This window comes from Bos mutus, chromosome 3 (genome assembly GCF_027580195.1).
Source record: "Bos mutus isolate GX-2022 chromosome 3, NWIPB_WYAK_1.1, whole genome shotgun sequence".
In the NCBI taxonomy this organism is placed as follows: Eukaryota; Metazoa; Chordata; class Mammalia; order Artiodactyla; family Bovidae; genus Bos; species Bos mutus.
This window is the reverse complement of record NC_091619.1, coordinates 108,180,702-108,192,738: the sequence shown is the minus strand read 5'-3', so window position 1 is coordinate 108,192,738 and position 12,037 is coordinate 108,180,702. Positions and strand designations below refer to the sequence as shown.

Genomic DNA, 12,037 nt, shown 5'->3' with positions numbered 1-12,037 from the left:
TCAGTGCTGAGCCTTGTTTATGAGTCAACTCTCATATCTGTTTATGACTACTGGAAAAACTATAACTTTGACTATATGGACTGTTGTTGGCAAAGTGATGTCTCTGCTTTTTAATATGCTGTCTAGGTTTGTCATAGCTTTACTTGCAAGGAGCAGGCGTCTTTTTATTTTGTGGCTGCAGTCACCATCTACAGTGATTTTGGAGCCCAAGAAAATAAAGTCTGTTGCTGCTTCTACGTTTTCCCCATCTGTTTGCCATGAAGTGATGGGACTGGATGCCATAATTTTAGTTTTTTGTATGTTGAATTTTAAGCCAGCTTTTTCACTCTCCTCTTTCATCCTCATCAAGAGGCTCTTTAGTTCCTCTTCACTTTCTGCTATTAGAGTGGTATCGTCTGCATATATGAGGTTGTTGATATTTCTCCTGGCAGTCTTGATTCCAGCTTGGGCCCTACATTTTGCGTGATATACTCTGCATATAAGATAAATAAGCTGGGTGACAATATACAGCCTAGACGTACTCCTTTCCCAATTTTGAACCTGTCTGTTGTTCCATGTCCAGTTTGCTTATTGACCTGTATACAAGTTTTGCAGGAGGCAGGCAAGGTGGTCTGGTATGTCCATCTCTAAGAATTTTTCCACGATTTGTTCTGATTCACACAGTTAAAGGCTTTAGCACAGTCAATGAAGCAGATGTTTTTTTTTGAAATTCCCTTTTTTTATGATCCAACGGATGTTGGCAGTTTGATCTCTGATTCCTCTGCATTTTCTCAATCCAGCTTATACATTTGGAAGTTCTCAGTTCATGTACTTTTGAAGCCTAGCTTGAAGAATTTTGAGCATTATCTTGCTAGCATGTGAAATGAACGCAATTGTACACTAGATTGAACATTCTTTGGCATTGCCTTTCTTTGGGATTGGGATGAAAAGAAACCTTTTCCGGTCCTGTGGCCACTGCTGTTTTCCAAATTTGCTGGCATATTGAGTGCAGTACTTTCACAGCATCATCTTCTAGGCTTTGAAATAGCTCAACTGGAATTCTATCAGCTACACTAGCTTTGTTCGTAGTGATGCTTCCTAAGGCCCAGTTGACTTCACATTCCAGGATGTCTGGCTGTAGGTGAGTGACTACACCATTGTGGTTATCCAGGTTGTTAAAACTTTTTTTGTGTAGTTCTTCTGTGTATTCTTGCCACCTCTTCTTTTTTCTTAAGTTATTAAATTTATTTTTAGTTGAAGGATAATTGTTCTACAATATTGTGTTGGTTTCTGCCAGACATCAACATGATTCAGCCATAGGTTTACCTATGTACCCTTCCTCTTGAAACTCCCTCCTCAGCCCACCCATCTAGGTTGTTTCAATGCCCTGGTTTGAAGTCATATAGCAAATTCCCATTGGCTATCTGTTTTACATATGGTAATGTATATGTTTCCATGTTACTCCCTCCATCCATCCCACCCTCTCTTTCTCCCCCTCCCCCTGTGTCCATGCGTCTGTTCTCTATGTCTGTGTCTCCACTGCTACCCTTCAGATAGGTTCATCAGGACCGTCTTTCTAGATTCCATATGTATGCATTAATACACAATATTTGATTTTGTCTTTCTGACTGACTGCCGTTTGTTGAATAGGCTCTAGGTTCATCCCCCTGATTAGAACTGACTCAGATGCATTTCTTTTTATGTTGCCACCTCTTGTTAATCTCTTCTGCTTCTCTTAGGTCCTTGCTGTTTCTGTGCCCACTTGGAGACGGTTTTGTCACCACCTCCTGTACAGTGTTTCAGACCTTCGTCCGTAGTTCTTCAGGCATTCTGTCTACCAGATCCAATCCCTTGAATCTATTCGTCTCCTCTACTGTATAATCATAAGATTGTATTTTATTGGAAACAAAAATAAATCATCTTCTAGAACTATTTCAGTGTCAAAGCAAAATGCTAATTTAAAAGTTTAAAAGGAACCAGATTACCTTGCTTTTATGCTTGCTGTTGTTTATTTCTGCGTTCTTTGGAGTTTGTGTTTTTTCTTTTGATCCTTTATTTCTTTAATAAGAGAGAAAAACAGTGTCAGAATTATTAGAGAACCATCTTCTAAGGTTGAAATTACAATTGACATTATTTTATTTCTGAAAGTTATCATTTATTGAAATAAAAATATATAAAATTAATTTATAATATATATTATTGGAAATAATATATTGGAGTAATATATTGGAAATGAGTAATAGCCCTTTCATAATGTTCATTTATGTAGGTTCCTTTAATGAGTTCTTTAGTTGGTGGTTGTACTTTAAAGTAAAATGATTCTTGGGTATAGTATACAAATACCAATATGCCACTAAATCAAAAGCAAAAAGAAGGACAAGGCATAAAAGTTCATTTGACCTCATGAAATTTAATTTCATATTCAAACACACATAATTGTACTTAAGTGCTTTAAATAACTTTCTTTCTTCTTTCTGAAAATCTTAACAGCCTACCTGCATTTAACCAGTATGCTCATTTTATTTTTTCACAGAGGAAATTTATGTACTGATCACATCCCTGTTGCACAGATTTTCCCTTTTAATAGTTTTTCCCTTTATTGAAAAAATATTTGTTTATTTGGCTGCACTGGGTCTTCCCAGGTGGCGCTAGTGGTAAAGAACCTGCCTGCCAGTGCAGGAGATGTAAGAAACTTTAGTTTGATCCCTGGGTTGGGAAGATCCCCTGGAGGAGGGCGTGGCAACCCACTCCAGTAGTCATGCCTGGAGAATCCCGTGGGTAGAGGAGCCTGGTGGCCTATAGCCCATAGGGTTGCAAAGAGTTGGACACGACTGAAGTGACTTAGCGTGCAAGGGTCTTAGTTGCCGCTCTCAGGATCTTCAGTCTTTGTTGCACCACACAGGATCTTCAGTTGCAGCATGTGGGGACCTAGTTCCCTGATCAGGATCAAACCCAGGCCTCCTGCACTGAGAGCACAGAGTCTTAGCCACTGGACCACCAGGGAGCTCTCCTCCCTCTTTTTTTTTTTTTAATAAATTTTTCTTATTGGAATACAGTTGTTTTACAGTGTTAATTTCTGTTATACAGCAGAGTGAGTCAGTTATATATGTACAAATAGCCACTCTTTTTTAGATTCTGTTCCCATTGTTATTCCCTCTTTATTGAATCATTCCTAGAGGTATGCTATAAGCTGTGATAGTCTTCATCTTAAAAAACAAAACTCCCCCCTCCAGAAAACTACCCAAAACAACGAAAACAAAACAAAAATACAGAGTCAAAAGAACTTTTCAGTCTAGATTTTACTCCAGTTTCTGCTCATTTTCTTTAATTTAGAGCAAAACTCCTCTGTAGAGTTGTTTGTACTTAAAGTTCTCTCCTCTGAGTCTCTTTATGGGATCACCCCATTGCAGCTTTTGTGTATCCATTTTCCACTGATAAAGCTCCTGTCAAGTAAGAAGTTTGTTTCAACTTTGCCAATATTAATAATCAGTCTTCAGCCTTCATTTTTCTGTGTTAGCTCAGCAGCATTCATGAAGGTTGCCCACTTCTTTCTAATTGAAATATTTTCTTCACTTTGCTTCTGTAATATCACCTCCCTAATTTTCCTCCTACCTCATTGGTTGTTCCATTTTAGTCTCTTTCCCTGATTCCTTCCTTTCTACCAGATTTCTAAAAGTTGAATGAAGTATCTCAGGACTCTCAGCTCTCTTCCATCAGTAGTAAGTTCAATCACTAGGTTATCTTAACTAGTCTCATGAACTTTAAGTACCATCATTTCATCTATGACTCCCAAATTTATATATCATTTTTTGACAAGAGTTTCTTCTTTACCTCGTTAATATGTCCAGTTGCCTTCTTGATATCTCCATTTTCAAGTTTTGTAAGGTTCTCAAAATTAACAGGTCCAAACCAAACTATTCATGCTACCCCTCTCAGTCTGTTCCTCCCTTAGTGTTTACGTCTCAAGACATGGCACCCTTTTCTGCTATTTTTGATTCCTTTCATATACAGCTTCTCATATACCAGGAAATGCCTCTACTTTCAAATTATATCCAAATCTGAGTACTGTTGCTCACATCCACCATTCTATCCTGTCTGAGCCACCAGTTTTTCCTTGGATTACTGCAGTAGCCTCCTACATGATATCCTTGCTTCCCTTCTTCACTCCCTGTAACATTTAACAGCTTTAAAGTAGTCCTGCTACTTTACATCCTGTTCCTTGTAAAACATAAATCATATTATTTCCTCTTCGGGATCTTTTTTGTATGGTTTGGAAATTCCTAATATATCTGTCCTGCATTTTCTCTTTTATCATTTTTAAGAACTCTTCCTCACACTTATTCATTTCCAGCCTCACACTTATTCATTTCCAGCCATATACCATTTTTTCCCTCAAACATACCGGTCCAGTTCAGTGTCTAAAAATTAGGTAGGAGTCTTTTGTGGGAAATTTGCTTTCAAGTGTTTCATTATCCACTTGTATCCCCAAATACAATTTAGTGTTGTATTTTTTCTGTAGATGTAGGCTCTGAGAAACAGAACCTATTTCTTTTATTTGGGCCACAAGGATGAGTACAATTCTGTTCTATTTAATTATGTATACTAATAGAACATAATTTAATCTCATGTACTTTTATTCAGCCTGTAGATTTATTGTGTGATAACTATCAAAATTGCAATTCAAATTAGATAACTTAATAGCAGTTGCCACCTCTGAAAATCTTGAGTGCATTCTCAAAATGAGAATAAATTTTGTTTTTTTCAATAGATAATAGATGTGCTTCAAAACTCAAGATACAAAAGGATATGTTTTGAAAGTTAGTGTTTCTGTTTCATAGCCACCTGATTCTGGTGTCACAGAAAATCAGTGGAAGGTATATTTAACGTATACACAAACATACACAGAAATTATAAAACATATAGCAGTGATAGCCTAATATATATATATATATATTCTTTCTCAGTTTAGGTATTTTTACTAATTGACTCTGAGAACTCTTATAAAGCTGCCTCATTCTTTTTACCAACTATATAATATTCTGTTATAGGTATGTACTATAGTTAATTGAGCCTCATTGTTGAACAGATAGACTGTTTCCAGTCTTTGCTGTTTATTCATGTTCTTTTTCATAGATCTTTTGAGAAATGTCTATAGGATAAATTCTTAGAAATTGAATTACTGGATCAAAGGTATGTGTAAAGTCATATACCTATTACCTGTTTGCTTTTTTTTTTTAATGATTGTGCCATCTTATCCAGTGTTCTTGCCTGGAGAATCCCAGGGACGGGGGAGCCTGGTGGGCTGCCGTGTATGGGGTCGCACAGAGTCGGACACGACTGAAGTAACTTAGCATAGCATAGCATAGCATACTTTGCCTATTAGGGATTATAGTAGGGATTCTCTACTACAGGGATTGACAAACTTTTTTTTCTCTTAAGGGCCACATAGTAAATATTTTAGGCCTTACAGCTCACATATGGTCTATGCCACACTGTTTGTGTATTTTTTGGCCTCGGGCCATAGTTTGGCAGCTTTGGCCAATAGCATAGCTGCCAGGCTGTTATCAAAACCTTAACTGCATTATTAATTTGCATTTCGTTTATGAGCAAAGTTCAACCTTAGTGTTTCCATTCTTGTGAAATGTTCATTTAGATCCTTTGCTTTTATAAATGTATTTGGTTTTGGTATCTTTAGTGAACTAAGAGTCTAATCTTTATCCATTAGGGAAAGGATCTGTTGTGATGTAAAGTGCAGTAAAATGTTTTTGACAGCTTTGTCTTTGATCTTTTGGTTTGCCTTATGTTTCCTTCTCGTTAGGAATTTTTTATAGTCACATTTGGTCTTTTATTCTTTTATTCAGTCAGTTTTTTATTCTGGGTTTTGTGTCATTCTTAGAAAGGCTTTTCCCTAAAAATAATTCTTCCATTTTTTTTTTAATATTAGCGTTTTATTTTTTTATGTCTAAAAGTTAAATACATCTGGACATCGTTTTGGTGTGAGTTAGAGATCCAGTTCTTTTCAGGTGGTTCCCCTTTCCTCCCAATATCATATCCTGAATTTAAACATAAAGATTTTGGAAGTCTCTTGGCAATATTACATTTTAGTTGATTTCTTATATACTGTAGTACTTAGATTAAAATGTTGATCACAGGAATGCATATTCTTTCATTCATTGAACAGTTACTGAGCATATATCATGTGGTCAGGTAGTAAGGATAAATTTCTGTAGAGAAGGCTCTAACCTTGACCTTTGGTTGCCTTATGATCTGGTAAATTTATCTCACTATGTGTGTGTTTTAACACCTGCTTCTTTATATTTTCTCCCTATTCTTCTGTTACTAGGAAAATTTTCAAATAAAACACTCTAAAGAATAAAAATAGTATAGTGAATATCTGTGCTATTGTACATACTTTCTCTTCCCTCCATGCTTTTCTTTGTGTGTTATGCTTTCTTACTATGTGAAAGTAAGTTGTGGAAATTCATATGATTTCACCATCTTTATTTAAAATTAATTAGTTATGTGAAAATGGTGATTTTCTAATTTTATTATTTTCTCTGTTTCTCTAGTTCTCTGAAGAGAGGGAATCACAGCTATCTTTTCCATCATCATATCCCTAGAACGTAGCAGAGTAGTTACCATGAAGCGATTTCCTAATAAATAGGTGCTGAATGAATGAATGAGTACTTTTAGGCCAAGGGATATTTTTGAAGGATTTCAAGTGAAGGTATAATGTGGAATGGTTAATGGTTTCAAAAGATAGTTCTGATATCTTTATGAAGGGGGCAACTTGAAGAAAGCTTTCATTTGGACCCTATATTAGTTAGGACTTGATTAGAAGTATTCCAACTCAAATCAGTTTGAACAAAAAGAGAAATTTATCCTGGATCATGGAACTCAGGGAATGATTTGAAGATCCAGCCACATGAAATAAAAGCAAAGCTGTTGGTGCCACTAATATTTTTAGTTTTTGCTTCACTCTGTGTTTTCACCAGTTCTAGTTTGTTTGCTCATGGACCAATTAAATGTGGTTTGAGGGCAGGATTTGTAAGAATGTGGTTGCCTACTAGATATGCTGTGGATTGAGTTAGTGCACTGTCAGTAGGAAGAGATGTGAAGTGTTGGAATGGTACCAAAGAAGGAGATGAATTTGAAAGAGATATTAATACAGTTAACAGAATTTGGCCAAGAGAAAGGAGAATTGGAGTGAGTCTTTTTTTTTTAATCTTGATCAGTCTGCTGATTTGGCAATTCTATTAATTGACAGAAATAAAGTACAAGAAAGTATTCTTGGGATGGGTACATGATGAATTTGATTTCAGAGGTGTTAAGTTGAAGGTTCTTAGGGGTCCTATAGAAGCTAGTTGAATATAGACATCTGAAGTTTGGAGGAAAGTTCTAAGCTAAAACATTTGGGAAGTCATCAGCAAAAGTCAAGGCTATGATGGTGAATAAAATGGTCTGAGTATATGAAATGAGATGATAATTGGAATATTGAACACATAAAATAGGAAGACAAGAATGGAATAAATTAATAGAATAGTAAGTGAAGTGAGTGAAGTCGCTCAGTCGTGTCTGACTCTTTGCGACCCTATGGACTGTAGCCTACCAGGCTCCTCTGTCCTGGGATTTTCCAGGCAATAGTACTGGAGTGGATTGCCATTTCCTTCTCCATAGAATAGTAAGGAAAATAGGAAATAGTGCATGTCAAAGAAACTAAAGTATTTTATCTTGGAGGGATATGACACATAAAGATTGAAAAAATAATTGAATTTGGCCATGAGGAAATCATTGATGATCTTAATGAGAAAGGTTCCAGTGTGAAATTGGGAACCAGACTGCAATAAGTTCAAAGGATTAATGACTGGGAGATGAAGTAGAAACAAACCAACGTAAACTTTTCCCCTAGAAGTTTGGGAAAGAAAGGTGAATTAGGGCAGGAAAAAGAAATGCAGGACTGAGTTTTCTTGTTTGTTTTATTTTGGAATAGGAGAGACTTGAGCATTTAGTTCAAACAGTAAACAGGTTTTAATATTTATTCTGACCTGGATAAATTTTATTTTTATGTTTTAATATTTACTACTGTAAACAGTAACTGCTGTGTTTATTAAGGGTTAGTGTAGGGAAGTTAGGACTCTGAGGTCAGAGAACTGGGTTCTGATCTCAGCTCCCCAGAATAGTCTCTATGATAACTGTAATTATCACTTTCATATTCCCTTCTGTGTGTCAGTCTCTATGTTAGTAGGCCCTTTATACATACTATCATTAAACCTCACCACAAATTAATCTGCAAGGTGAGTATTACACTGTTTTATAGCTAAGGAAGCCTTAGAGTTTCTTCTCAGTATCCCATAGATTTTCAGTAATTATGCTATGATTCCAACACACATATGTCTCATTCTGAAGTTGGTACTCTTTCTTTCTATATTGCATTGACTTTCTTTCGAACTTAAAATAGTTTCTCAAGTTTTATGTCCCTGTTTCCTTATCTGTCAGATAGGGCTATCTGTCACACCTATTGAATATTGCAGTATTATTATCTATATTTTGTTTGAAAAGAAAAAATATATAATTTGTTATATGCCAGACAGACCTTATAAATATGGTCATCTTTAGCACTATCATTTGTCTAAACAGTATTTTACTTTTTAAGGTGGTGGTATCATGGATACAGAAATGTCTGAAGATATAGACCACAACTTAACTCCTACCCTTGACAGCATGTCTTATGGAATGCCGAATCAAACAGGATCTGAAAATTCATTGCTGGATGAAGATGATTATTTTTTGAACTCTGGGGATCTTGCAGGAATTCCAGTCGTTGGTAGTGACAATGAGGATGAACAGGATTTTAGTTCAAAGGACAATCTTGTTTCTTCAATTCATACTGATGATAGCTTGGAAGTAGAGAGAAGAGTCACACAGCATGAATCAGACAATGAAAATGAAATACAGATTCAAAATAAATTAAAAAAAGACTTTCCTAAACAATTTGATCAGGTTTCTGTCTTTAAATCAATACGGAAAGATTTTAGTCTAGTAAGAGAAAACAGCAAAGAGACATTTTCTGGAAAGGAGAAAAATAGAGACCTAACTTATCATGAACGTGAAAAACGGTTGGATAAACCCCATAAAGAGTTGGATTCAAGGTTGAAAAGCAGTTTTTTTGATAAAGCAGGTAATAATTGTTGGAATAGAGCCATAAAACACAATAAATAACAACATACTGATAATAATACAGCTTTTATTACTTCTGATACTAAGCAAAGTGTGAACAGTTAAATTCATTGTAAGCTTGTCATTTTTCTTTTATCCTTGTTCTTTGCAGAGTGACTGAATTTCTCCCAGTAACTATTGGTAATGGTATAAATGGTTGAAAAATAGCTCTAAACCTCATTTCTCCCTCCCCTGGTTGCAATATTTTGATGAGAAGGCAAGATACTCGAATCACCTGTTCATTTTCTTTGGTTGAACATTGGAACCTGAAGTTGGATTTAACTTCTTTGTGCTGTAAGCACTAATTCAAACTGCTGTCCCACCAATTAGTCCAATTTAGGGAGGGTTTTCCTTTTTGATATCATTTCTATTTTATGTTTTAAAAGTTTCTTGAGACTCCTCTTGAGCCTCTTTGCCCAGCATACCCTATACTGTAGCTTCAGTTCCATTCTTGAATATACATTTTCTTATTTCTATGCCTTTCTTTTCTCTTGCTGTTCCATTTGCCTGCATGTCATTTTCTCTCTTGTATATGTGCCTGTAAAAGTGCTTCTTATCTGACAATACCTAACTCATAAACCTCTTCTACCCTGTGGTCATCCCTAACCTCTCTGCATCAAGAATGTTTGTTTCCTCATCTATATTTCCATAGCATTTTGTTTATGCCTCATTTATTTATAGTAATTATCACATAGTATCATAGCTGTTTGTTTTGCCTTTCCTTGTTAGTGTGAGAGTTTATTGAGGGCTGGACTGTATCTTACTCATTTTTGTGTTCTTGGGGCCTAATCTGGTGTAGTGAAAATAGTAAAATTTCAATAAATATTCAATAGGTGTGAAAGAAAGCAAGGTTGAATATTCTAGTCCTTGTATTACTATTCTGACAGTGCTAGGAAAACTGTGATAGAACAAATCAGTATCATTATAAAGAACAATTAGTTTAAGTATCTATTATGTACAAGGGTATACTGTGTTTTTCAGTATATATTATTTAATGCATTTTCAGTATGCCTAGAAGGGATAAATTATATGGGTACTTATCTTCAGGGAACATAATATCTAGTAGCAGAAGGGACAAGTCAAGTAGTTGAAGTGTTAATGACCAGTTGAATAGCATAAAATTTAATTTATAATTGAAGACACTGGTAGAAGAGTTTTTAATAAAGCAGTACAATAATATTTCTTTGAAATAACTGAAACTGTGTTTTAGGTATTCTTAGAAGAGAAATGATTTTTAACTTAGTGGCCAAGGGAAGGTTTTCTAGAGGAGAGGTGATTTTTGAACTGAGCTGAATCTGGAAGACTGTGTAAAGATTAGGATAGTGGGGACTTGGAATGATATAAGCAGAGATGGGGAAGAACAAACTTAAGTAATTTTTAGAACATAGTGAATAAAGTAACCACTTTATTTAGGTTTGAGCAAGGAGATAGCTAAAAGTTAGGTGGGGCCAGATTGTTTATTTTGAGTGAAACTACCTGTGGGTATTTTTTTGTACCCTTTTCACTCTAAGGAGCATCTTTGTTGGAAAGAGAGGTGATTATCAAGTAATAGCTTTTTAGGTCACTCTTTGTAAGATTTGTTATTCATATACATATGTTTGTTTTGTTTTGTTTTTTTCTTTCAATAGCTAATCAAGTTGAAGAAACATTACATACCCATTTACCACAAACCCCAGAAACAAACTTTAGGGTAAGTTTTCAGTGTGTATGTAGATTGCTGTAACTGTGGCAAGTGTCAAAGTTTTCTTTATGTGATTTTCTAAACTGTAACTATATGTATTAGGTAGAGCGCTGGTTTTTTAAAATTCCTTTATTATTCGGATAAGGACATCTTTGGAGATGTGCTAAGAAGTCTTTGGTCTTAGATTCTTTATTTGTGTTTGATATTTGGACATATATCACATTTACTTATAAGCATAGGGACTCTAATGAACATCCATAGAGTTCTTCATTTCCAGTGAGCTTTTCTTTGGGTGTTAAACCTGAAGAGGAATAATTTAAAAATCTGAATATTTATTAATCCTTTATATTGTGTTTTAGGATTCCAGCTATCCATTTGCCAATAAAGAATCCATTGGTTCGGAACTGGGAAATTCCTTTGCATCAAATATTAGAATTAAAGAAGAACCTTTGGATGATGAGTATGACAAAGCAATGGCACCACAGCAGGGACTACTAGACAGAATTAAAGATGAACCTGACAATGCTCAAGTAAACATTTCACCTTTTTTCCCCCTTCTTTTTTGTTCCACACATGCATTATTCATTCAAGAAAGGAAGTTTTTGATAAAGAAGTGTTTTGTGGATGGGGTGAGAGGAGACTCTTAATGAAGATTGAGGAAATTGAATTATCTTAAGAATAATACTAAGGAATCAACCAGAGTTACAGGAAACTTTTTCCAAGTAGTAATTAAGGCTTCTAATTCACTTTGTCCCTTAATAACGTTGTTCTGTGGTTTTTAACAATTTTAGTGAAGGATTAGGGAAAGTGAGTCTTCAAGGATTTGAGATTTATAATAGCAGACATGGCTGAAGTTTATGGAGGTTTATGAGTTTATGGTGTGATTGTTTATATAAGGTAGTAATAAGCCTTTTACAGTTATTGCTAATGAAGTATGTAAAGATTTAAGTGTTTCTCGGGAAGGATTAATGGACAGGTTATCTTTGGAAGAGTTAACTGATTGAGGAACCAGTTCTTTAGATCAGTGGGTTGAAGATAAAGGAGGCTTTGATGGGTCGTATAGGATTCCAGTTTTGAGGTGTGTGAGTAAAAAGGGTAGGGATAGAGCTCTGTTATTTCAAGGTTGTTCTAGAGATGAAAGTTAGAGAGATCCTGTAACTG

At 35.3% G+C, this 12,037-nt stretch overlaps 1 protein-coding gene across 9 annotated transcripts in view; it reads left to right on the top strand.

Moving 5' to 3' along the window:
- The window catches only part of ZMYM4 (zinc finger MYM-type containing 4), a 163,910-nt gene that overhangs the window by 77,274 nt on the left and 74,599 nt on the right, over nucleotides 1-12,037 (top strand). For 7 of the 9 annotated variants that reach the window (XM_005892637.3, XM_070368447.1, XM_070368445.1 and 4 more), the window contains 3 exons: nucleotides 8,633-9,157; nucleotides 10,824-10,885; nucleotides 11,236-11,406. The exons of 1 other annotated variant lie outside the window; for it this stretch is intronic. In XM_005892637.3, the coding sequence (XP_005892699.2) occupies nucleotides 8,633-9,157; nucleotides 10,824-10,885; nucleotides 11,236-11,406 (758 nt within the window). Of the gene's footprint in view, nucleotides 1-8,632; nucleotides 9,158-9,321; nucleotides 9,490-10,823; nucleotides 10,886-11,235; nucleotides 11,407-12,037 lie in introns of those variants that run through there. One more of the 9 variants, XM_070368451.1, reaches the window with a different exon arrangement.